Source organism: Cinclus cinclus, chromosome 9 (assembly GCF_963662255.1).
Source record: "Cinclus cinclus chromosome 9, bCinCin1.1, whole genome shotgun sequence".
NCBI lineage: Eukaryota > Metazoa > Chordata > Aves > Passeriformes > Cinclidae > Cinclus > Cinclus cinclus.
In genome coordinates this window covers 28,192,743-28,218,223 of record NC_085054.1, presented here as the reverse complement: position 1 = coordinate 28,218,223, position 25,481 = coordinate 28,192,743, and the positions used below count along the sequence as shown (strand labels likewise).

At 51.5% G+C, this 25,481-nt stretch overlaps 2 protein-coding genes across 5 annotated transcripts in view; one reads left to right on the top strand and one right to left on the bottom strand.

Annotated features, from left to right (window-relative positions):
• PRPF40A (pre-mRNA processing factor 40 homolog A) overlaps positions 1 to 5,028 on the top strand; it is a 32,755-nt gene extending 27,727 nt beyond the window's left edge. The window contains exons 22-26 of the mRNA XM_062498614.1: positions 1,027 to 1,113; positions 1,201 to 1,297; positions 1,908 to 1,969; positions 2,605 to 2,739; positions 3,223 to 5,028. Coding sequence (XP_062354598.1) covers positions 1,027 to 1,113; positions 1,201 to 1,297; positions 1,908 to 1,969; positions 2,605 to 2,739; positions 3,223 to 3,315 — 474 coding nt within the window. The 3' untranslated portion in view covers positions 3,316 to 5,028. The remainder of the gene's footprint in view (positions 1 to 1,026; positions 1,114 to 1,200; positions 1,298 to 1,907; positions 1,970 to 2,604; positions 2,740 to 3,222) is intronic.
• Positions 5,029 to 7,954: 2,926 nt separating this feature from the next.
• FMNL2 (formin like 2) overlaps positions 7,955 to 25,481 on the bottom strand; it is a 114,963-nt gene continuing 97,436 nt past the window's right edge. Inside the window, exons 13-27 of one of the 4 annotated variants that reach the window (XM_062498115.1) lie at positions 24,853 to 24,954; positions 24,154 to 24,463; positions 23,539 to 23,736; positions 22,487 to 22,507; positions 21,004 to 21,128; positions 19,200 to 19,402; positions 17,709 to 17,943; positions 16,802 to 16,870; positions 16,627 to 16,707; positions 15,616 to 15,745; positions 14,711 to 14,874; positions 14,524 to 14,625; positions 13,929 to 14,027; positions 13,401 to 13,524; positions 9,439 to 9,868 (exon numbers count right to left, since the gene is read on the bottom strand). In XM_062498115.1, the coding sequence (XP_062354099.1) occupies positions 9,672 to 9,868; positions 13,401 to 13,524; positions 13,929 to 14,027; positions 14,524 to 14,625; positions 14,711 to 14,874; positions 15,616 to 15,745; positions 16,627 to 16,707; positions 16,802 to 16,870; positions 17,709 to 17,943; positions 19,200 to 19,402; positions 21,004 to 21,128; positions 22,487 to 22,507; positions 23,539 to 23,736; positions 24,154 to 24,463; positions 24,853 to 24,954 (2,160 nt within the window). In that variant the 3' untranslated portion in view covers positions 9,439 to 9,671. Of the gene's footprint in view, positions 8,062 to 9,438; positions 9,869 to 10,684; positions 11,003 to 13,400; positions 13,525 to 13,928; positions 14,028 to 14,523; positions 14,626 to 14,710; positions 14,875 to 15,615; positions 15,746 to 16,626; positions 16,708 to 16,801; positions 16,871 to 17,708; positions 17,944 to 19,199; positions 19,403 to 21,003; positions 21,129 to 22,486; positions 22,508 to 23,538; positions 23,737 to 24,153; positions 24,464 to 24,852; positions 24,955 to 25,481 lie in introns of those variants that run through there. The other 3 variants (XM_062498117.1, XM_062498116.1, XM_062498118.1) reach the window with 3 other exon arrangements.

Below are 25,481 nucleotides of genomic sequence, written 5' to 3'. Positions count from 1 at the left end.
GGAAATCCGGGGAGCAGATCCATGGAAACCCGGGGAGCAGATCCATGCAAATCCAGGGAGCAGATCCATGCAAATCCAGGGGCTTCTCCCTTCTCCTGCAGCTGTGCCCATCTTCACGTGTTCTCCCATTAAAAGCTGATTTTATGGAATTGTGAACCTTTCCCAGTTTTTGTATATAGAGATCCCAGCAGTTTTTTGGGATGTCCTGTAGGAGATGAGGTTGTTCTCCCATTAAAAGCTGATTTTGGGGAATTGTGAACCTTTCCCAGTTTTTGGGGATGAGGAGAAACATCCCAGCAGTTTTTTGGGATGTCCTGTAGGAGATGAGGTGGTTCTGCCATTAAATGCTGATTTTATGGAATTGTGAACCTTTCCCAGTTTTTGTGGATGAGGAGAAACATCCCATCAGGTTTTTTTTGGGATGTCCTGTGGGCAGTGATGATACAGTCCTGCCATTAAAAGCTGATTTTATGGAATTTGGAACCTTTCCCAGTTCTTGTATATAGAGATCCCAGCAGTTTTTTGGGATGTCCTGTAGGAGATGAGATGGTTTTCCCATTAAATGGTGATTTTATGGAATTCTTAACCTTTCCAAGCTTTTGTGGATGAGGAGAAACATCCCAGCAGGTTTTTATTTTTATGTTCTGTAGGAGATGAGGTGGTTCTCCCATTAAAAGCTGATTTTATGGCATTGTGAACCTTTCCCAGTTTTTATAGATGAGGAGAACAATCCCAGCAGTTTTTTTGGGATGTCCTGTAGGAGATGCTATGGTTCTGCCATTAAAAGCTGATTTTGGGGAATTGTGAACCTTTCCCAGTGTTTGTATATGAAGATCCCAGCAGGTTTTTTGGGATAATCCTGTGGGACCTGCTGAGCTTTCCCTGTGATTTTCCAAGGGCAGGTTGGAGCTCCCTGCTCCAGGGAAGCTGTCCTGACCCCTGGTGGAACGAGCTGGGATTTTAGGGCTTTTCCAAAGCCAATCCCAGCAGGAATTCCGAGCTCTCCCCCCCTTGCCTTGCCCACAGCACGAGTGTCAGCACCACCACTCCAAAACCAAGAAACATTCGAAGAAATCCAAAAAACATCACCGGAAGCGCTCCCGTTCCCGCTCCGTGAGTATTCCTGGGAACCTCCCTGTGCAGTTCCCAGCTCTGGAATTCCCATTATTAACTGGAATTCTCCCCGGGCTCTGTGTGAAGGGCTCAGAGTCCGAGGATGACGACAGCCACTCCAAGAAGAAGCGGCAGCGCTCGGAATCGCGGTCGGTGTCGGAGCGTTCTTCCAGCGCCGAGTCCGGTACGGGCTGGGATGATGGGATAATGGGATCACTGGGATGATGGGATAATGGGATCACTGGGATAATGGGATCACTGGGATAATGGGATCACTGGGATGTGATAATGGGATCAGTGGGATGATGGGATCACTGGGATAATGGGATCACTGGGATGGGATAATGGGATCACTGGGATGATGGGATCACTGGGATGATGGGATCACTGGGATAATGGGATCAGTGGGATGATGGGATCACTGGGATAATGGGATGATGGGATCACTGGGATGGGATAATGGGATCAGTGGGATGATGGGATCACTGGGATGGGATAATGGGATCACTGGGATGGGATGATGGGATCACTGGGATGATGGGATCACTGGGATGATGGGATCACTGGGATAATGGGATCACTGGGATAATGGGATGGGATGGATGAGATGGGATGGGATCACTGGGATAGGATAATGGGATCAGTGGGATGGGATGGGTTCACTGGGATAATGGGATGGGATCACTGGGATGGGATGGGATAACTGGGATTGAAACCGTCTGTGCTTTTGTCCTTTGGGATTTCTCCTTTCATTCCTGGTTTATTTTTCCTGTTGTTTCTCCCTGGGGCTGCAGAGAGGAGTTACAAGAAATCCAAAAAGCACAAGAAGAAGAGCAAGAAGAGGAGGCACAAATCTGTGAGTGGAGCTGGGTTTGAATTGGTTATGGACAGCCTGGCACCTGCTGTCAGTAATCCCAGCTGGATTTTCCTTGGGAAAATTGGGATCAAGCTGGAGGAGGGTACTGCCAAAACAACAGCTTCTTGTGTTTTTATATTCCTAATATTGCCCCACTTAAACCTGCTGGATTTGGAGGGTGGAACTCCATGTGAAGGACTCTGTGAGTTACCTGGGATTTGCTGTTTATCCAGACAATTCCAGGAGTTCCCCTTGGTCCTGGGGAGCTGGGAAGGATCCCAGGGATTGCTGGTGGCTCCCAGAGCACCAGGATTGTGTTGGAAGCTCCGAGCTGTACAAGAGCAGCAAAAGGATCTCAAAAGCAGAAAAAGCTTCACTTCTTCCCTGCTAGGGAATCCTGGCACAGAATTCCCTGGAAAACTGTGGCTGCTCCATCCCTGGAAGTATCCAAGGCCAGGCTTGGACAACCTGGAGCAGCCTGGGGTAGTGGAAGGTGTCCCTGCCTGTGGCAGGTGTGGGATGGGATGAGGTTTAAGGTCCCTCCCAATTTAAATCCACGATTCTACAGTTCTTTAGATGGAATTTGGACTTTAAAATACTCAACATTAATATTCACTATTCCTTTTCCCCCTCAGGATTCCCCGGAATCCGACGTGGAACGAGAGAAGGAGAAGAAGGAAAGAGAGAGGGACAGTGAGAAGGAAAGAGCCAGACAGAGATCAGAGTCCAAGCATAAATCCCCCACCAAGAAACGGCCTGGAAAAGATTCCGTAAGCTCTGCTTCCTTCTCTTCTTTTTCACTTTTTTCCCTGATGTTTGGGCTCTGGCAGCAGGATCTGCTGGATGCAGCTCCATAGGTGTGCTCTGGGAAAAGCCAGAGCTTGGAATCCCATAGGGGGTGGGACAATGGGATAATGGGATTGGGATGGGATTGGGATGGGATTGGGATGGGATTGGGATGGGATGGGATGGGATGGGATGGGATGGGATGGGATGGGATGGGATCACTGTGATAATGGCATCACTGGGATAATGGGTTGGGGTCTCTGGGATAATGGGATGGAATCACTGGGATGATGGGATGGGATCGCTGGGATGATGGGATGGGATCGCTGGGATGATGGGATGGGATCGCTGGGATAATGGGATCACTGGGATAATGGGATGGGATTTGGGGGTTTCTGAGTGACCCCAGAGCAGCCAGCTGTGTCCCTGCTGAGGAACCTCCCTGGAAAATCCCGTCGTGCCCACAGGGAAACTGGGACACGTCTGGCAGCGAGCTCAGCGAGGGGGAGCTGGAGAAGCAGAGGAGAACTCTCCTGGAGCAGCTGGATGAGGATCAGTGAGGAGATCCTCCATCCCAAAAGCGTTTGCAGGTGGCACCGTGGAACCGAGCCTTGCGTGGGCGAGGCCCGGGGGCCGCAGCAACGGTGGCTTTTAGTTTTGTACCGCTTCAATCCAGTCAAAAGTAGAAAAACCCGTGGAATTCTGAGGGCAAAGCTGTGCCTGGCCTGGAGCTGCGGGGTGGGATCCCCTGGAGGGGACACGGAGCTGGCAGCAGTGTCCCCAAGCACTTTCCCAGTGTCCTTCCCAAGGCGGGGAATAACCCTGGGCTGCCTGGGCAGAGCCCGGTTCACCTTCAGGAAAAACAAAAGAAAAAAAAAAAAATTCCTAATTTAATTCCTCGTGCTTTCGTTCACTGATGGATTTTTGCTCGGGTGGGATATATTTTTTGGGAAGGCAGCAGGAGTAAGGAATCCACATCCCGACGTTCTGCAAAGCCCTGGATCTCGGGGTTGTTCGGCACCGGAGCTTTTGTCCGAGACCGATCCGCGTCCGAAGCGCGGCTCCCATCAATCCCGAATCGCTGGGAATGGGAAGGGTGGGAATTCTGCCGCCGTGCCAGCAGAGGGAGCGCTCGGGACACAACGGCCTCGGCATTCCCGAAATCCCAGCCCTGCCCCAGCCCCGGCTCTTACTCCAGCCTTTCTCTCCACCTTTTCTCTTCCCCTTCCGGAAATTCAGGAATAAAAATCCAATGTCAAACGCAATTCCCTGTGTTGCCTTAAGCCCCCGCTGCAGAATGTACCTGCCCAGCCCGGAGGAGGAAGCAGCTCCAGCCCCGTTTTTCCAGCTCGGTGAGGAAATTTGGGAAGCCGCTGTCCCTGGAATATTTTTGTACATTTTTATCAATGATTAAACCTTGTCTTTTAGCACGTACTGGTTTTCATTTCTCCTTAAATTCATTTCTGTACAGCTCTGAGCCACAGAGTCACTCACAGAACCTGCTTGAGGACTCCTTGGATTTCCTTTTTGGGAATTGGTTTTTTTTTTTTCCTGAATTTTCACCACTTTTACCAATGCATCAACACCCACAGGATCCATTTATCCAGGGAATTTCCTGGCTGGAGTGGATACAAGGCTCAGAATCCTTAAGAACATCCTAAGATTGAAATGAGTTCTTGGAAATATAAAATACAAGAGGTTGTAACCATTTTTTTCCTGGGATGCTTTGGGATTGTTTTCCTGAGATGCTTTAGGATTTTTTCCCAGGACACTTTGGGATTTTTTTTTTTTTTTCCTAGGATGCTTTGGGTTTGTTTTCCTGGGATGCTTTAGGATTTTTTCCCAGGACACTTCGGGATTTTTCCCTGGGATGCTTTGGGATTTTTTCCCGAGATGCTTTAGGAATTCTTTCCTGGGATGATGTAGGACTTTTTTTTTTCCTGGGACGCTTTGGAATTTTTCCTGGGGTGCTTTGGGATTTTTCCTGGGATGCTTTAGGATGGGAAAGCATATTCCAAATCCTGCTATTTCCTGCTGAAGGATCATTGCTCAGCACTCATTACCTGGGAGAAAAACCCCTGGATTTGGTCAAACGGGGCTTGTGTGGATTTTTTGGTATCCATGGGGTGTTTGGTGTGGAAATGCAGCTTGGAAGCAGTGGCAGGGAGGAAATTCCAGGTTTTTCCCAGCAGCAAGTGGCTCTCCCAAGGAAAGATGGGAGAATTGCTGCTCTGGGACTGAACAATCAGCCAGGTTTGCTTTGCTCAGCTGCCACCAATGGAATGGGAATGGGGAATGGGAAATGGGAAATGGGGAATGGGAAATGGGGAATGGGGATGGGAGGGGAGGGGATGGGAGGGGAGGGGAGGGGATGGGATGGATGGGAATGGGAGGGGATGGGATGGATGGGAATGGGAATGGAATGGGATGGATGGGAATGGGGATGGAATGGAATGGGATGGGATGGAATGGGATGGATTGGGATGGGATGGGATGGAATGGGATGGATGGGAATGGGGATGGAATGGAATGGATTGGGATGGATGGGAATGGGGATGGAATGGGATGGATGGGAATGGGGATGGGATGGGATGGGATGGAATGCTGCGCCAAGTGGGAATGGCCCAGCAGAGCTGGGAAAACAGGAGGGCAGCAGGTCCTGGAATGTGACACGGATTTGGGACGAGGATTTAAGAGTCTGACAGGTCCTAAACGTTTGAGAACAGGAGAGGAATTTTTTCCAGTGCTTTATTCCCTTGTATCCACACAAATTCAAGGAAGAAGTCGTTCCCCAGGGAGTGCCACTCTTACAAGGTTTGCCTTTCTTCTTCCATTAAAAATAAAAAACTGGGAATGTCAGTTATTCCAGTGGTGGGGTTTTCTTAATTGCATTTGCTGGAAGAAACTCAGCTTAAATTGAGCTTGGGTTTAAGCCAAGCAAGGCAGGATTGAGTTTTTCCAGGGAATTGAGTTCAGGATTATTTTTCCACCTTTTTTTTTTGTGTTTTCCTCCTCTTTCCTATTTCCCAGCCCCATTTTTTCCCCGTGGGCAGCCCCAGCACAGGCAACAGCTCAACCTCTGTGTTCCCACCTGGAAACTGGAAGGAATTTTAGCCAAATTGATTATTTTTTCATCAATTTTTTTATTATTTTGGATTATTTTAACCGTGTCCATCAATGTCGAAACCTTGGCTGGTAAATCCTGAACCCCCCTCAGAATAATTTTATTGAACTCTCCTAAAAAATAAATTTGATATTAAAATTCAATTTTTTTAGGCCTTAAATGCTGAGTGCATTTCTGGCCAATATGAATCCCCATTTATTTCTCTCCTGGAGCTGATCCTGGAACACCCACACCCCAAATTTCTTCCCTCAGCCTCTTCCAGAATAACAAAAATAATTATTTAATTTTTTTTTTCAGAAAACAAAACAAAACAAAAAAAACCAAAAAAAACAAAAAAAAAAAAAAAAAAAAAAAAACAAAAAAAAAACAGAAGAGGTAGAAGTGACCCCAAAAAACCCTCAGGATTTCAGTTTAGTAGTGTAAATAGTTTATTTGATTTTATGGCAGGAACAGACCAGGAAAGGAATGTGAACTGCTTTAGAAAACACTTCTAATCTTGCTAAGAAGCAGATCTATGACTAGAAAAATATAAAGAGAACATGCCAGCTTGCTTTTAATTTTGGGCTTTTGTTAAAAAAATACCTTTGAGCTGAAGAAAATGAGATTTTTTTTAGTGGTTATACTGCAACAAGTGCTGAAATTTGAAATTCAGATTATCCAGTTTTCTTTGATCCATTCTGACAGTGGCATGTTCTCTTTAGCAGGTCAAGTACACAGTGCTGGAAATGCAAAACTTGGCAGTTTTTTTCAAGGAAAAATTCCTGGAAATTGGTCAATGTGGTAACCCTTGAGTCCCAAACTGTCCTTTTAGTTAAATATAAAAACAAAAACTATAAGTTAAAATAACATTCAAGATTGTATAGCACAGGCTTTGATGCATTTATTTCCTTTTAAACAATATTTACAATATTACTCCGAGGCTAAAGGGGGGGGGGGGGAAGTGTAAAAACCATAAAAAACTGCACCAATTTTGTAGCAAAATATCTGTACATTTAAAAACAGATTATCATATAACTACACATTATCCAAGGGGGGAAAAAAAAAACCAAATTAAAAAAAAAACAAAAAAAAAAAACAGGGAACCTTCACCCGTGGTTCACAGGAGAACAATGGAAAAGGGCAAAGAAATTCAGTGGTTAAATACTATACAAGAAATTTTACAATTAACAGAGGGATGAGGCCAGGCAGGGAAGCTGGAAGCAAAATGGGATTTGGGAAGGGGAAAATTTCTCCTCAGTCCAGCTCTTCCCAGCTCCTGGATGCTGCTGGCAGGGAGTGGAGCCCATCCTGTGCCCCGTGGTCCCAAAGCAGCTTCTGTCCCTTGTCAGGCTGGGAAAACTCCATGGAAAACTCCATGGAAAACCTACAAAAAAAGCTACTGGGAATTTCAGGCTGGGCTTCCCTTCCAAAGGAGCCTCTCAGCAGGGAATTCCCAGCGGGAAGGTGCTGGAGCTGGAGCTGGAGCAGGGCTGGAATGCCCCTGCCAGGGACCTGGGGCTAACACTGATTACTGGGTGTTAATTGCTTAGTGCTAATTAATAAATAATGCTGTTATCCCAGCGCGGCTCCTCCTGCTCCATCCCAGTCCCTGCGGGCCACGTTCCACCCGGAGGCTGCTCCTTGGGATTACTCTAACCCCATGTCCAGAAAGCCCTTAAATGTCTTTATTTGTAGTTTCAATTAAAGGAAAGAGCCATTAAGTGCAGCTGAAGGGCCCGAGGCCCAGCATTAAAAGCCAAGCACATCCCAGTATTCCCAGTATTCCCAGTTTCCAACCAGTCAGGCCCACAGGCCCCCTCGCTCTCTCACGATCCCAACCCCCTCCCCTCCCCAAACCATCCCATATTTTACATTTTGGTTACAAATCCTGCACGGAACCTTGTCCGGAGAGAAAACCCAACCGACCCCGACCCAACGGGCGGGATCCGTCGGAGCGGGAACTTCCATTTCAGGCACTTGGCGTGGAGAGCGCGGCGCGGGGCCCGGAGCCTCCCAGGAATCCGTTTTTCCTCGGAAAAGGCGGGATGCGGAGCCCAGGGAGGAAGGGCTGGTCCTTGCCGGGCTCCTCGGCGGGCTCACATGGCCAGCTCGGCGCCGTTGGAGCGCAGCCCGTGGTCGTCGAAGCGGCGGCGCACGCTCCTCCGGAGCGCGTCGGCACGGCGGTACGGCTGGTTCCGGAGATCTGCGGGGAGCCAGAGGGGTCAGCGCGGGACGCGCGGACACGGCAGGACAGACACCGAGAGCACCGCTGGAAGCCAGTCAAAGCAGCTTGTGGAGCGTGGGATGGGGTAAGGGTGGGATAAGGACGGACGTGCCCGAACTACGCGCCCCAACGGCAGGTTAATACTGGTGGGATCGTGGGAATGATTGGTGCTGCGGGATCATGGGATGGTGCTGTGGGATCACAGGGAATGATGGTGCTGTGGGATCATGGGATGGTGCTGCGGGATCATGGGATGGTGCTGTGGGATCACAGGGAATGATGGTGCTGTAGGATCATGGGATGGTGCTGTGGGATCACAGGGAATGATGGTGCTGTGGGATCATGGGATGGTGCTGTGGGATCACAAGGAATGATGGTGCTGGGGGATCATGGGATGGTGCTGTGGGATCACAGGGAATGATGGTGCTGTAGGATCATGGGATGGTGCTGTGGGATCACAAGGAACGATGGTGCTGTGGGATCATGGGATGGTGCTGTGGGATCATGGGATGGTGCTGTGGGATCACAGGGAATGATGGTGCTGTGGGATCATGGGATGGTGCTGTGGGATCACAAGGAATGATGGTGCTGGGGGATCATGGGATGGTGCTGTGGGATCACAAGGAATGATGGTGCTGTGGGATCATGGGATGGTGCTGTGGGATCACAGGGAATGATGGTGCTGTGGGATCATGGGATGGTGCTGTGCGATCACAGGGAACGCTGGTGAGGCCACATCCCCTCACCACTGTCACAAAGGCCACAAGGACCCCAGGCATGTGCTTCGAGGAATTCCCTGCATTTTCCCACACTCCAGCCAATGCCGGAGCTGGAGAATGTTCCTCAGGGCAGGGGAGGGTTCAGCCACACCAGAGTGGATCTAGGATCCCCACATCTCATTTAGGATGGATTTATGGGATCGTTCAGGTGGGTAAGGACCTCTGAGATCTAAAAGAGGATCTAGGAAAAGCAGCTGGTGCTGGGTTGGGATTCTCCAGCTGCTTTCCATGGCTGGAATGATGCTTCATCCATGGATGGATGGATGGATGGATGGATGAATGGATGGATGATGGATGGATGGATGGATGGTAGACACCCATTACAGGTGTCACAGGTGTCACATGTGCTGTCACCTAAAGCAGAACAAGCCCTGAAGACAATTCCAGTTCAAATATTCTTCTCCTGGCCAACAAATTTGTGTTGGACTGAGCAAATCCCTCTGACTTCCTGGAGAACTTGTGGTGGGAATTACACAGAACTCCCAAACTTCTCAGCTCTCCTCTCTCCACCCCTGGAGTGGAGAACCCCACTGTGGGCAGAACTATTCTGGGCTGGAATTGAAGAGAAACAGCCAAACCAGAATGTGATGGTGGTCACTGACCAACAGCACCCGGGGACAAGATCATTTTGGGCTGGACTTGAATTAAAATTGCCAAAATGGAGTGTGAAGATTGTCACTGACCAACAGCACCTGGGGATGAGACTGTTTTGGGCTCAACTTGAGAAGTGGCCAAAACAGTGATGATGGGCACCAGCCAACATCCTGTGGATCCCTGCACCTCCAGAGGTGAAAATCAAGGATCTGGGTCTCAAGTGGCCTCGAGGGTCTCACCAGTATTAGCCCAGCCACATCTACCACCAGCTGCCTGGCACAGAGAGAGAGGAGGAAGCCAAGTAAAAAGTGATGCTTGCCAGCTCTGGGAATCCTCCACCACGGCTGTGCTAGAAGAAATCCTTACCCTCGAGTGAACATTGGGAAATTTAGTGATATTATTCTTCTTTAGGGCTAAACAGAAAAAAAAACAAAAAACAAAACAAAAACAGAAAAAAAAACACAAAAAAATGATGGTTAAGTAAAAAAATGGGATGGAGAATGAAGAGCAAGTCAAGTCAGTGTTCAAACGTCCCGGGCAGAAAGCACAGAGCAGGAGGGGTTAGGCAGGGCAGGAGGGACAGGAGGCTGCTCCCGACCCCAGTTCCAAGCTGCTTTGAAGGTTGGCTCCAGGAAGAGAAGACGGAGAGAACCGGAAGAGCACAGAAGTACGGAGTGGGTTAGTTGGATTTATGGGCAGCACTGGTGGAATCACGCAGGGAAGGGTGGAAGGAGCACTGCTGGCTTCCCAAGCCAGTCCTTCACGAGGACGGCAGCGTCCAGGGCCGTGCTGGGTTAGGGACACCGCGGTGCCCAGGGCTCGGTTCCACGCCAGCTTTGCCTTGGCACCATTCCAGGGGCTCTGCCCTGTGTTCCCAGCCCTGCTCCCCACCGCCCCTGCTCAGTGAGAATTCCTGATTCCATCAAGTGAAGCTGGCGTGGAACTGACACGGAATAAAGGAGTTAAATGTGGACGTGACCGAACAAGGAGAGATGTCAGCCCGCTGTTCCACCCCGTGCAGCTGAACATGCAGGTGCTGCTTAGGAGTCCTAAACCACCCCACGGGTGATATTCCCGAGCCAGAAGCCACCCCCAAGGCCATTCCCAAAGTCCGTGCAGCACAGAATTCCTCTGGGAGGTGCCACATGCACGACACCCCGAGGTGACGGATGAGCCAGGTGAGCCGTCACTGCTTGGGCTCCTCCTTGCACTGCAGGAGACTCAGCCCAGTGACTCCCACCTCAACTGTTCTATGGGACACAATGGGATGGGATCAATGGGATGAAGAGGACATGCAACAGAGGGAACACCACTGTGACGTCAGGAGGACGCTGGACAACACTACACACTCAACAGTCACAGATTCCTGGCTGAGATCCACACAAACAAAAGTGGCAAAAAGTCTACAGCGACCTTCCAGGTTTCTAAGAGCGTCAGGTGTGAAAGAGGGAGAGTTTAGTAATGGAATTCCTCAGGGACAACGGGGTCGCAGAAGAAGCGAGAGCCGCGCTTGGCGCTTCGGGCGGTGAAGGGCACCGTCTTCAGCACTGCATGGGAACAACAACAGCCACACACAGACCAACATCAGCACCGCTGCGGCCGCGGGGACAGCTCGCTGCTGCCACAGGGACACCACGGGGACACCACGGGGACACCGGGACACCGGGACACGCGCCTGCGCGCTCCTCACGGCCCTTTGCACAAGGCACTGCTGAGGGGGTGAGGAGCTGTTTGATCTGCTCATGGAATCCCAGCTGGGTTTGGGCTGGAAGGGACCTTAAATCCCATCCCATCCCATCCCATCCCATCCCATCCCATCCCATCCCATCCCATCCCATCCCATCCCTGCCATGGCAGGGACACTTCCCACTGTCCCAGGCTGCTCCAACCTGGCCTTGGACACTTCTCAAGGAAAACTAATCCTAGACAGGAGCATTTCTGTCAGGGATTCATGGATAAATCCCAGAATCCCGGAATGATCTGGGGTGGAAAGGGCATTAAATCCCATCCCAATCCATACAGGGACACCTTCCACTGTCCCAGGCTGCTCCAAGCCCCAATGTCCAACCTGGCCTTGGACACTTCCAGGGATCCAGGGGCAGCCATAGCTGCTCTGGGAATCTGTGCCAGGGCCTGCCCACCCTCCTAGCCAGGAATTCCTTCCCAATCCCTGATCTTTCCTTCATCTTAAAACCATTCCCCCATGGCCTCTAATAAAATAATTCCCTTGAAGAACTTGCTTTAAGGTGTGCTACAGGTTTGTGGGAAGACCTTGGTGTTTGGGATGATTTGGGTTGGGGGGGACCTTAAATCCCATCCCAATCCACCCCTGCCACGAGCAGGGACAACTTCCACTGTCCCAGGGTGCTGCCAGTCCTGTCCAGCCTGGCCTGGAGCACTCCCAGGGATGGGGAGGTGCAGGATTTACTGGGAGATGCAGATTTACTGGGAGCATTCCCAGGAATGGGGAGGTGACCTCAGTCCTACCTGACCTTCCATTCCTGACCTTTCCTCCTCCATGGCTTGAGGCCTCAAAAGGGGCAAATCCAGGCACAAGAGCACAGGAAATGTTTAACTGGAGCCTGGCACCCTCTCCCCTGATGGCTTTTTTTCCACAGGGATGGGTGTCTGCCACACAATCTGCTCCTGCCACAGAGCAGAATTTTTCCAATTAAACAAAGTCCCAGGAGTCTGGAGGAGCTGTGGAAGCAATGCCAGGCTGGACATTACTGCAACCCTGCCCTTTAAATGAGGAATGTTATCTCAGAGCCATTAACCAGGGTTAAAAGGAGTTGGGAAAGCTTCACACACAAATTCCCTGGCTATCCTGCCCTTCTGCAGGAAAATCTCCTGCCGGAAAACTTCCAGGAGCAGTTGGCAAAGACCTTTTTTTTTTTTTTTGGTTCTGTGCAAGGAAATTGAGTTTGTGAAGCTCCTGAGGTGTGAAATCATTTTCCTTCCACACCACAGATGAAAAACGTGTGGAAAACTTCCAGTTCTGCAATCTCAGAAACTGGAAGTGTTAAAAAGGATTTAATTCCTGGGAAAGATGCAGTTCTGGTGGCTCTTTTAATCAGCAAATATTTGCAGACAAGTCCTGGCTGCACCAGGGGCTGTGTCCCTTCCCTCTGGGATCTGCAGGAAAACCTAGAGCACTCTGGGGTCACTGGGTGTTGACTGAAGAATTTCTGGGATCAATCTTAATGAAAAGAGTCTCTTCATCCTGACACTGATCCCATTGTGGGGAAAAAAAAAAGGGATCTGGGACAGATGCACAGAGCACAGCTGGAGCAGCTGCTGGGATCAGGCACTCCCTGCCTGCTCCAAACCCCCGGGAATGTCCCCACAGGCTGGAAGAGAAAGAGCAGAACCTCTGGACTTGCTCCACACCACACAAGCAACACCCTGAGGAGGGGACAAAGCCCTGGAGCAGCCACTCAGCAGATCCCCCCTGGGAATTCCTGGGGCTGGAACATCCCCCTGGAAATTCCTGAGGCTGGAATTCCCAACTGGCTAAAATATCCCCATGGGAATTCCTGAGGCTGGAATTCCCAGCTAGCTGGAATATCCCCCATTGTTCCTGAGGCTGGAATTCCCAGCTGGCTAAAATATCCCCCTGGAAATTCCTGAGGCTGGAATTCCCAGCTAGCTGGAGTATCTCCCCTTTGTTCATGAGGCTGAAATTCCCAATGGGCTGGCAGATTCCCCCAAGGAATTCCTGAGGCTGAAATTCCCAACTGGCTGGCAGGGGACAGGGGTACCTGTGATGGGATCAGGGATCAGGATCGGGGGTACCTGTGATGGGATCAGGGATCAGGATCGGGGGTACCTGTGATGGGATCAGGGATCAGGATCGGGGGTACCTGTGATGGGATCAGGGATCAGGATCGGGGGTACCTGTGATGGGATCAGGGATCATGGCTGATGGATCAGGATCGGGGGTACCTGTGATGATGTCCTCGATGGCTCCGTCCTTGCCCTCGTACACGTGCCGGTTGTCCTTGACCTGCCGGCGCCGCAGCTCCGCGATCAGCTCCTGTTGCTGCCGCTTGCTCTTGTGGGAAGGGGACTGGGAACACGCACGGGGATGCTCAGGATGCAGCTCCAGCTCTGCTGGGCTTCCTGCTGAACCTCACACACACACACACCCACCCCACCAATTCCTGCCATTCCCACCCCACTCCCTAGGCTGGGAACGGATGTGTGCTCGTTGCTCTCGCTCCGTGGAGAAGTCAGGGAAGGATGAAGTTCAGCTCACGGAAATACAGAAAAGAGAACTTTCCATCTATTCAGTTTTCCTTAATTTTGCAGACTTCCACAGCAGCAGAACTACCCACAACTTTTCCAGTCTATCCCAGTTCCTTGCACAAGAACTTCCCGACTCTTTCTAGGCAACTACAGTTCCTCAGTTGGAGTTGAGGTTTCTGAAAATCAGGAGCACAATCCCACCTGGAAGGTGCATTTGTCCCATACCTTTTGGTCCTGCTGCTCCATCAGCGCTTCTTGTTCCATGAGTTTTTCCATTAAGGCCTGTTCCTGCTTTTTCCTCAGCTCATTTTCTTCCTCTGCTTGCTGTTTGTGAGAAAATCCATGGGTTAGAGATTCCAGGGTAGCCAAGGAGGAATGGGATCTGTGCCACTATGGGGATTTCTGAGGAAGGGAGAGGAGAAGGAGAAAGGAGAAGGAGAAAGGAGAAGGAGAAAGGAGAAGGAGAAAGGAGAAGGAGAAAGGAGAAGGAGAAAGGAGAAGGAGAAAGGAGAAGGAGAAAGGAGAAGGAGAAAGGAGAAGGAGAAAGGAGAAGGAGAAAGGAGAAGGAGAAAGGAGAAGGAGAAAGGAGAAGGAGAAAGAAGGAGAAAAGAGAAGGAGAAAGGAGAAGAAAGGAGAAGGAGGTGAAGAAGAGGATGACAAAGCATGAAAACAGGGGAAGGAGGAGAAAGAGAAGGAGGAGAAGGAGAAGAAGGAGAAGCAGGAGGAGGACAAAGAGGATGAGGAGAAGGAGAAAGAGGAGGATGAAGAGAAGAAAGAGGAGGAAGAGGAGGAAGAGGAGGAGAAGGAGGCTCTGGTTTACCTTGTAGGCCTTCACAAAGCGGACAAACACCGGGAAGAAGACCGAGGGTGGAGTTGTCTTGGGATTCTCCCCGAAATATTTCACAGCATCATCAAAGGCATCCTGCAACAGGCACAGCCTCAGTGCCCTGCTCACCCTCCCAGGCATTCCACGGAAATACAGCCCAAATCCCCAAACACAGAAGTACCTGGGCTATTTTGGCATCATCCTGCAGCTTCTTGAGCTTGCCCTCGTTGCTCTGGATGAAGTCCTTGAGCATGGTGTTGTGGTCGTGCATGGTGTACTCGCGCTTGGTGAGCTCCAGGCCCCGCTGCAGCTCCTTCACATCCAGCAGGACGTTCTCCAGGGACACTGGGGAGTGACACAGTGTCTTGGGATGCAAATCAGGATATGTCCAGCAGTGTGTGTTCCATCAGTTCCATCTGTTAAAGCAGCTGGGGCAGTGCTCTTTATCTTTCCCACAGCCCATCCTTCCTCCAGGAGAGATCTCCTGTTAATGGCCACTGAGTCCCACTGCCTGGCTGAGAAAATTCCATCACCCCATTGGGATTTGCTCCACCCAGGGGCAGGAGCCAAGCATTTCCTACCCGGATCAAATCTGGGATTTGGAACATCAGAGCAGCCTTTTCCCACTGGATCCCAGAGGAAAACCAGACCCTTGCACATCATCACTGGAGCTTTGGAGGAAACCTGCACCTTCCCCAGGAGCACTGCTCCAACAGAAGCACATCTGTCACTGCAGGAGGATGCAGCCACCATTTAATGGGACTGCTCCAACACCCTGAGTGACTGACGGGGGCAGCTTGGATTCTCACTCTGACAGTAATTTGGGTTTGTTTCTTGTAATACTGTATTTTTATTTTAATTTTTCCTAGTAAAGAACTATTATTCCCATTCCCGTATCTTTGCCTGAGAGCCCCTTAATTTCAAAATTATAATAATTTGGAAGGATGGTGTTTACATTTTCCATTTCAAGGAGAGGCTCCTGCCTTTCTCAGCAGACACCTGTCTTTCCAACCAGGACACACAGCAGTGCTGAGCACGGATGTGCCAGGAATGTCCCATCCTGGAGGGCACAGGACAGGGCTGTACCTGCTGCTGCCTTCTCCACGTAGTGCAGCTCATTGTAGAACAGGGCCACGTGCTGGTACTTGTCCTTCACCACGTTGGAGATGTAGTGCAGCAGCGTCTGCTTCCGATCCGTCGACTTCGTCTCCAGGAGCTGGGAAGGGCAGGAACAGAGGAGTGAGGAGATGGGAGCAGGCTCCAAGCCAAGGGACTCAATGGTGAGAACACTCCAGCGTGTTTTCCATGCTGGGAAGCACCAATGGAATCCCTCAGCAGCCACCTGGGTCACCACGACGCCCTGAAGGGCTACAGGGATGGGATAGACAGGCTGGAAAACTGGGAAAGGATCTGGGGGTGATGAACACACGAACCCAGGAGTGCCCAGGTGGGCAAGAGACCTCTGGGCTGTGCCAGCCCCAGTGTGACACTGGAGGGACCTTGAGGGGCTGGAGCATGGCCAGGGGAGGGAAATGGGAAAGGGCTGGAGAATTCCTGAAGGAAATGGGAAAGGGGCTGGAGAATTCCTGAGGGAAATGGGAAAGGGGCTGGAGAATTCCTGAGGGAAATGGGAAGGGGCTGGAGAACTCCTGAGGGAAATGGGAAAGGGCTGGAGAATTCCTGAGGGAAATAGGAAAGGGGCTGGAGAATTCCTGAGGGAAATAGGAAGGGGCTCAGCCTGGAGCAAAGGAGGATCCAGAGGGATCTTTTCCCTCTCTGGAACTCCCTGACAGGAGGGGACAGCCGGGAGGGATTTGGGATCTTATCCCAGGGAACAGGGACAGGAGCAGAGGGAACGGCCCCAGGGGAGCCCAGGGGAGCTCAGGGTGGATACTGGGACAATTCCCTCATGGAAAAGGTGCTCAGGTGGAGTCCCCATCCCTGCAGGGATTTCACAGCCCTGGGGATGTGACACTGGGGACAGGGACAGTGCTGGGAATGGCTGGACTCAAAGATCTTGGAAGGTTTTTCCAACCTGAAGAACTCCACAGCTGTAATTCCCAGCTGGTGCCCACAACACATCCCTGATCTTCTTACCAGGTCTAAACTCTGCAGTTTAAATCCATACACAGCCCCTCGTTTGCTGCTGTTCATGTAATTCCCAAGGGCCAGGATGATCTGCCAGGATGAAACAGAGCAGAGCAGGAATTCTCAGGACAAATTCCTGGAGGTTTTTGGACACCCCTGGAAGGAGAGCTGGGATCAGACCTACCTCCAGGATTTTCTTAAGTTTTTGGGATGACTTTATGGAGACAGAGGCAGCGATGATGGCGTGGAGTTGCTGTGGGGAAACACAGGGAGAGCTTTGGTTAATGCACATCCAACCAGGAGGAAAATCAACATCCAAACACTCACATCCTGAAAAAAAACCTTCCTGGTTTTTTCATCCACACCATGGGACAGAGTATGGATGTCCCTCGGATCTGGAGCCAGGCAGGGAGAGCTGGGAATGTTCCCCTGGAGAAGGGAAGGATGCAGGGAGAGCTTCCAGCACATTCCAGGGCCTGAAGGGGCTCCAGGAGAGCTGGAGAGGGACTGGGGACAAGGGATGGAGGGACAGGACACAGGGATATTGGGAATTGGGAATTCCCAGAGAAGCTGTGGCTGCCCCTGGATCCCTGGAAGTGTCCAAGGCCAGGTTGTGGCTTGGAGCAGCCTGGGACACTTGAAGGTGTCCCTGCCCATGGCAGGGGCTGGAATGAGATATTCCTTCTTTTCCATTCCCATCCCATGTGGGATCCTGGGAATGCTCTTCTGCCCTAACACTCCAGGATTCCAAACCCTTCCTTTGCCTGCCAGACTTACTCCCTCAGATGTAAATGAGGATTTACATCCCAACCCCTACAGCTGTCCCAGTGATGGAAAACAATTCCAAGGCCCCATGGGCCAGCACCAAGAGTAACTTCTCCCAACAATTTTCCTGTGAGGATGCTGAGGCTCCCTGGGGAATGGACACATTCCCGAGGCAGCCAGAGCTCCAGGAGCGTTTGGACATCCCAGGGGTGCCCAGGGTGGGATTGTTGGGGTGTCTGTGCAAGGCCAGGAGCTGGATCCACGATCCCATGGGTCCCTTCCAGCTGTGGCTATTCCAGCTGTGGCTATTCCCTGCTCCCACTCACCGGGGTGAGCATCTGGATGCTTTCGGCGAAGTTGCCGATGAAGGCCATGATGGTCATCTTCTGCATGAGCCTCTCGATCTTGCTGAACTGCATCATGAACCTGTCCTCGTCCGACAGGTTCTCCAGGGGCTTCCTCTCCCTCTCGTAGAGCCTCAGCACCTTCACCTCGTTCTCCGTGGGCAGGAACCGCATCAGGCACTCCACAAAATCCACCGGCAGCGTCTTCAGGTCAAAGCTGGGGAAAAACCCAGGGAAAAGGGTGAGGGGACAAAGCTCAGCCAGGCCATAGATGTCCCTCGGATCTGGAGCCAGGCTGGGAGAGCTGGGAATGTTCCCCTGGAGAAGGGAAGGATGCAGGGAGAGCTTCCAGCACATTCCAGGGCCTGAAGGGGCTCCAGGAGAGCTGGAGAGGGACTGGGGACAAGGGATGGAGGGACAGGACACAGGGAATGGCTCCCACTGCCACAGGGCAGGGATGAGTGGGATATTGGGAACTGGGAATTACTGGCTGGGATGGATCCCTGGAAGTGCCCAAGGCCAGGCTGGTCAGGGCTTGGAGCAGCCTGGGACAGTGGGAGGTGTCCCTGGATGAACTGGATGGGATTTAAGGTCCTTCCCAAGCCCAAGCACTCTGGGATTCAGCTCCACATGAAGAAAAGCAGAGAAGCTGTGAAGCTGCTCCTGCCCTGCCCATGCAGACGGGAACAGGATCCAGGGATTATGGGAATGATGCTGCTTCCATTCCCAAACACGTGGCTGTTCCCCCACCCCTCCAAGCTCACTTTTCCAGGGAAAAGAGGTGGGGAGGAGCAAATATTTGTATTTACTTGGCCCAGAGCACCCTAAAGCCCAACTGCTGAACCTGCGAGGACCTGGGGTGGGTTTGGGTCACCCTCAGCACCCAAAGGCAAAGCTTGTGCATCCACACTCTGGAGATATTCCTTAAGGGAGGAGTGGGAGATGTTTGCCATGGCCAGGATGAGCGTGGATGGATTTGGGATCAGCCCCCACAATTTGGGATCAGCCCCCAGGACTTGGGATCAGCTCCACCCGTCCCAGGAGCAGGGAAGGGTCCGTATCAGCTCCTGAGGCCCCTCCACAAATCAAATTCCATGCTAAATCTGTTCCAGAACCTGGAGTAAACCCATCCTTCATGGAGCCAACCAGAAGAGCTGCCTCTTCCTGGGTTCCCTCGGGATTTGGCTCACTGGAACAGGAAATATCGTGGAGCTGCCATGGCAAACTGGATAGGCTGGGATGAGCTCCTTTAATCAAGGAAGCACTAATTTGTCCAACCTCAACAATGACTCAACAGCACAAAGATGAGAGGTTTCTGAATTCCAGGCACTCTGATTTCTGGAATTCTCCACCATCCCATCCTTCCCCTGGAATTCTTCCCAGCATTTCCACCAGCTTCCCACTCCAAACCATTTCCCAGCGCTCCCAGTAACCTGGGGCAGGATTCCTTCACTGGGAATCCTGAGCACTCACACGTGGATGGCTCTGCAGATCTCATCCGCCGTTTTCCCGGCTTTCCGCAGCGTGATGGCCAAATTCTTGGCTCTGTTGGCATCCAGCAGCGTGACTTTGTTGGAGCCTTTCTGAGGGATCTTCTGCTTGCTGGAAGTCAGATCCATGGCTGGGCCCTGGGCTTTAGTTTTGAATATCTCCTCGAATTCATCCACGTTTAGATCCTGGAAAGGAAAGGATTTATCCTGCAGGGAACACAAAATCCTAAAACCCACAAGTGCAGGAGAAGCAGTGTGCTGGCTGAGACTGGATCATGGAATCACGGAACGGTTTGGGTTGGAATGTTAAAGCTCATCCCATTTCAGGGACAGCTTCCACCAGCCCAAGTTTTTCCAATCCTGTCCAAGCTGGCTTTGGAATCCTGAGAGTTCTATCAGAGGCTGAGGGATGGAAGGAACACATTCCTGAGCTGGGATGAGGAAAGCTGGCCAGATCCCAGAAATCCAGCCCCAAACAGCTCTGCACATGTTTAGAAATTCAGGAGAACATTTGTAAGCACTGGTGCTTTATCCAGCCACGGATAAAGCATCCATGGGAGCATCCAGGACCTGGAATGAGCCCCCTGCCAAGGTCACTGCTGTGCCCTACCCCTGTGGAGATCTTCCCACATTTCCCTGACAGGAGGGGACAGCCAGCTCTGCCCCCAGGGAACAGGGACAGGACGAGAGGACACAGATCAGGTTGTTCCAGCAGAGGTTTGGTTGGATATTGGGAAAACCTTCCTCAAAAATGTGGTCAGACAACAGAAGGGGCCGGAGGCCCCACACCTGGAGGGATTGAACCCCCTGTGGATGTGGCACTTGGGGACACAGCCAGGCTGAGGGGTTGGACTGGGCTGTCTGAGAGGCTTTTCCAAGGCAAATATTCCATGTTTTCCTGAGCAGCTGTCTTGGGATGCAAATCAGGATGTGTCCAGCAGTGTGTGTTCCATCAGTTCCATCTGTTAAAGCAGCTGGGGCAGTGCTCTTTATCTTTCCCACAGCCCATCCTTCCTCCAGGAGAGATCTCCTGTTAATGGCCACTGAGTCCCACTGCCTGGCTGAGAAAATTCCATCACCCCATTGGGATTTGCTCCACCCAGGGGCAGGAGCCAAGCATTTCCTACCCGGATCAAATCTGGGATTTGGAACATCAGAGCAGCCTTTTCCCACTGGATCCCAGAGGAAAAACCAGACCCTTCCACATCATCACTGGAGCTTTGGAGGAAACCTGCACCTTCCCCAGGAGCACTGCTCCAACAGAAGCACATCTGTCACTGCAGGAGGATGCAGCCACCATTTAATGGGACTGCTCCAACACCCTGAGTGACTGACGGGGGCAGCTTGGATTCTCACTCTGACAGTGGGTTTGTTTTTTTTTAATACAGTATTTTTATTTTAATTTTTCCTAGTAAAGAACTGTTATTCCCATTCCCGTATCTTTGCCTGAGAGCCCCTTAATTTCAAAATTATAATAATTTGGAAGGATGGTGTTTACATTTTCCATTTCAAGGAGAGGCTCCTGCCTTTCTCAGCAGACACCTGTCTTTCCAACCAGGACACACAGCAGGGATGGGAGCAGAGGGGATGGGAGCAGAGGGGATGGGAGCAGAGGGGATGGGAGCAGAGGGGATGGGAGCAGAGGGGATGGGAGCAGCGGGGATGGGAGCAGCGGGGATGGGAGCAGAGGGGATGGGAGCAGAGGGGATGGGAGCAGAGGGGATGGGAGCAGCAGGGGATGGGAGCAGAGGGGATGGGAGCAGAGGGGATGGGAGCAGCAGGGGTACCTCGAGGATGCGCTCGTCGTCGATCTCGTTGAAGACGGTGCCGTTGATCTGGTTGGGCTTCAGGGCCACCCAGTTGAACACGGGCATGCGGAACTTGGTCTTGATGGGCTTCTTGATCTTGACAGCTGGGGATAACACACGGAGAAATCCTGAGGGAGTGCCTGGGGGCACCACAGAGCAGCTCCCCAGCTGGAGTTCATTGCTGGGGAAGAACTGGGCACGCCTCGTTGTCCCCCTGGAAATCCCAGAGGCTGCGGGAGTGGGGAATCCCAGCCTCGAGCAGGACAGCACCAACCCCCAGGGCTCTGCAAACTTCCCAAAGGGAAATCTGGGATTCCTGCAGCACCACAAGCTGTCTGGATTGATTTGGACTCCCAGGCTCTGTCCAAATTCCATGGAGAAGGGGGGTGGTGGGTGAATGCAGCCCTGCCCTGCTGCTGGCAGAGCCCACTCTGAGCCATGTCCCAAACACATGACAAGAAGGGGAAAAAGCCCCGTTCCCAAGGTTTTGGGAAATGGGATCTGGGGACACTGCAGTGGGGAACCTTCTCAGCAGGTTTGAGTTTCAAGGCCAAAGGGGCTGAGCTGCAGCAAAGCTGGGCTTTAACAGGGGCTTAAAACCAAGTTTTAATTCTTGTGCTGTGCAAATCCAGCAAACCTGAGTCATTTGGGAACTCTGGAGTAATTCTGGAATTTAATCAGAGGAGCTGTGAAAATAAAACCTGGAAATGAGACCTGACTGAGCAAGGGAACAACCTTATTCCTATTCTTATTTCTATTTCTATTCCCATCCTATTCCCACTCCCACTCCTATTCCCATTCCCATCTCTATTCCTATTCCATTCAATCTGGAAGCCACATAAATAATTTCCATAATCCAGTTCCCATTTCTTTTCCCTTTCATGAGAACACAAATTTGTTCCTTCCTACAAAATCAATTCATTGAAGTCCATCAATCAACCTTTTGCTCCTGGACTACTTCCCAAAAAATGTGGAACAGAAACCCTGGTCCTGCAGCGCTGGATAACGGGGAATACACAGAATATTCCAGTGGGTATTGTGGGAATTGTTTTTACACAATTTGAGCTCATCTACAACAAACAGGGTTTTGTTCTCTGCTTAATTGATGGGGTTACTTAAAATAATTCCTAAAATAAAAGAAGGAATAGCTTTGAACACCCATGGAAAAAGGATTTTTCTACTTGTGCACACATTGGAATGGATCACTAACTGCTCCCAGGTTATTCCAGGACAGGGAAGGCAGGAATGCCTCGTGGGAAAGATAATGGAGCTCAGAACTCCTTCAGATTCTCCTTCTTCTTTCTCCTCCTCCTCCACCCTTCCCGAGCTCTGGGTGCCCAAATCCTGAGGGTTGGCTCCCACCCCCCCTGCCCCTCCCCTGGGTACCCCCCAGGTGCCCCTGGATATCCCCCAGGACACAGGGAATGCCAGGATAAGGAATACTTAGCAGGAAGGAACCTACAGAAGAGCTTGATGGGCCCATCTTAGCAGGAAGCAGAAGGAACAGAGAAAAAAGGGTTAGGAAAGGTCAGAAAAGCAGCATTTGTTATTTCCCAACTCCCCACAGTGATCCTGCCCTGGGAATGCTCCTTCCTGGGGAGCCCTTGGATGCAGAAAAGGCACTTCCAGTGCCATTCCCTGGGAATTCCCACTGAAAGAACGGGACCTGCAGCCCAGCAGCTCCCAGGCACCCCCAGGGCCACATCCCAAGGGATCAGCCCTCCCTCTGGGGCTGGATTTTCCCAAAAAACACCCTGGGACCCTCTGGATCCAGGGTGCTTTTTATCTGCCACAGAACCTTTAGAAGCCAGAATATTCAATTAGAATTAAATATTAATATTTAAATAATAAATAATTGATAAATTTATTTACTTGAATAAATTAAATACTAATGTTTAATTAATTTTTTTTTTCTCCTCAACAAAGCTCTTAATGAGTCTCTTGCACTGGACAGGTAACGAGCTCTGGAGATTTCTGGGGACCCCGGTGAGCCCTCACTCACCCCCTGAGACACCTGGCAGGAGGCACTGGCTAGAACACGGGTAAGGATGGGTAGCACATTGTCCTTCCTTCCAAAAATTCCCAAATTTCACCTCTTCCTCCCAAATTCCCACCAAAAATTTCCCGTATTTTGCACAGGTATTTCTTCCCAGAAGAAACCAAGCCCATATTGTGTCAAAATCCAAAACAAAGTCACTGGCACCGCTCATAAAACACTGCCGGTGTGGGTTTTGTTCCACTGGAGAACCCAACTCTCCCAGACCAAACCCAAAGGTGGGGTTTGACAAACCCCACAGTCTCAGCCAGCTTGGAGGATTATCCAGCTGCCCCCAACCCAGGTTTCCCCAAGCTGGCCTTGGACACTTCCAGGGATGCACGGGGCAGCCACAGCTCCTCCGGGCAACCTTGGAGACAGCAGAATTCCCCTTCCTCCCATAACCTCCTCGTCCCAGGGCCACTGAGGAACTGGGGGGTTCATTTGGGGCCAGCACTGAGCTCCTGAGGGAGTTTTACCTGCCAGGCCAGAGTTGAAGACCACGGTGGGAGAGGCTGTGCCGGGCAGGGGGGGAGCCGAGGGCGGTGGTGGAGGTGGCAGCACCGGAGCTGCATCCGGAGCTGGGCCTGGGAGAGGAGGAGGAGGAGGAGGAGGAGGAGGAGGAGGAGGAGGAGGTGGTGGAGGTGGCACAGGCACTGCCACGGGGCCGTTGGGCACTGTGGGATGGAAGGAAAATGGAGTTATCATGGAGCACAGAAGGGGCACAAAGAAAGAGCCACCCGATGTCCCCTCCCCACCCTGAGCACCTGGAAGTGCCCTCAGGAGAGAAGGGAGCAATTCTTCCATCCATGGAAAAACAGGGGGAGGGAGCAGCCAAGTGGGGGAGTCTGTCGGGGTTTTTTTGGGGTTGTAATTTTTCTTATCTTCTATTTACACGTACTTATCTACACAAACAACAGGAATGCTGTAGCAGCACACCTTTCCTGTTTTTCACAGGGGTCACACTCCGCTCCCAGGGAACAGGAGCGGAAGGAACAGCCTCAGGCTGGGCACCAGCAGGAATTTCCCCATGGGAAGGGTGGTCAGGCACTGGCACTGCCCAGGGGAGTTGGAGGATCTCCCTCCCTCCTCACCTGCCTCAGGTGAGCCTGGCAGGGCGGGCAGGGGGGGCGGGGGCGGGGGCAGTGGCACTGAGGAGGCAGCTCCAGGTGTGGCACAGGTGCCTGGCACTGCCTCTGCTCCTGCTGGCACCATCCCAGAGCCCAGGGCCACAGGGAGGATGGAGATGTCCCCGTCCCCTTTCTTCTGGATCTTGATGGTTCCCTGCTTCTCCAGCTCGTGGATCTTCTTCTCCAGCGTAGACTGGCGCTGGATGGCTTCCTCCTTCTCCTTCACCATCTTCCTCAGGGTGTGAACCTGGCTGTTGGCATCCTTGTAGATCTCCTGGAATGGCACGGGGACAGGGAATGTGCATTCACAATTCCAAGGGCAGGATCAGAGCAGCCCGATCCAGAGAGGAGATTGCACTGCACATGCCCAGGGCAGCCCCTCCAGAGAAACTCTGGATTCTCCCACCCTTTGGGATCTCCACAGGTCCAGAATTCCCAGCTGGAATGCTCCAGACCTGGCGAGTAAGACGTGTCCATCTCACTCAGTGATTCCCAGCACACCCTAAGGGATTCCTGTCCATCCTCAGAATGCACACACAAATAATTCACCTGAAGTCTGCCCCAGGTTCAATCCTGGGAAGCCAAGAGAGTTCCCCTGCCGCAGATCCATGATCTCTGCTCCCTGCATCCCGGATCCATCCAGGGCTGCCCCATCCCACTCACCCGGATCACGTCCAGTTCTTTGTTCCTCTGCATCAGCTGCTTTTCCAGTTCCACAATCTTGGCCATGGCTTCGTTCTCCGTGTCCTGGAGTTTTTCAGATAACTGCCCAGCAAAAGAGAAATGGATTAAATAACTGGAAAGCCAGGGGTTTACCCATCAAAATAAGAGGTCACTTCTTGGATAAACTGATAAATTATTGATATTCCAGAAAACCCTGAAGCCTTGGAAAGAGAACAGATTCCTGCCTGAGATGGGAGACACCAGGTTGGACAGGGCTTGGAGCAGCCTGGGAGAGTGGGAAGTGTCCCTGTCCATGGGATAGGTTTTAATGTCCCTTCCAACCCAAACCATTCCCTGGTTCCTACAACACCTGAGGGCCAAGTCCTGCACAGTGAGTTAAGAACATTATTTATTCCAAGTGATGGTGACAGAAGGAAAAGCCTTCAAAGTATGGAAACTCCCTTTTTTTATTCTTCTCCAAAAGCCGGGCCATGTCTTCCAGCCTGAAGGAACTGACACCAAGGTTGGGGACAGCAAACCCTGAGCATCTACACAGGAGAATTTTCCAACCCCTTCCCTCCTGAGCACCAGTTTAAAGCAGTTTTCTTTTCCTGCCAGAATGTTTTTTC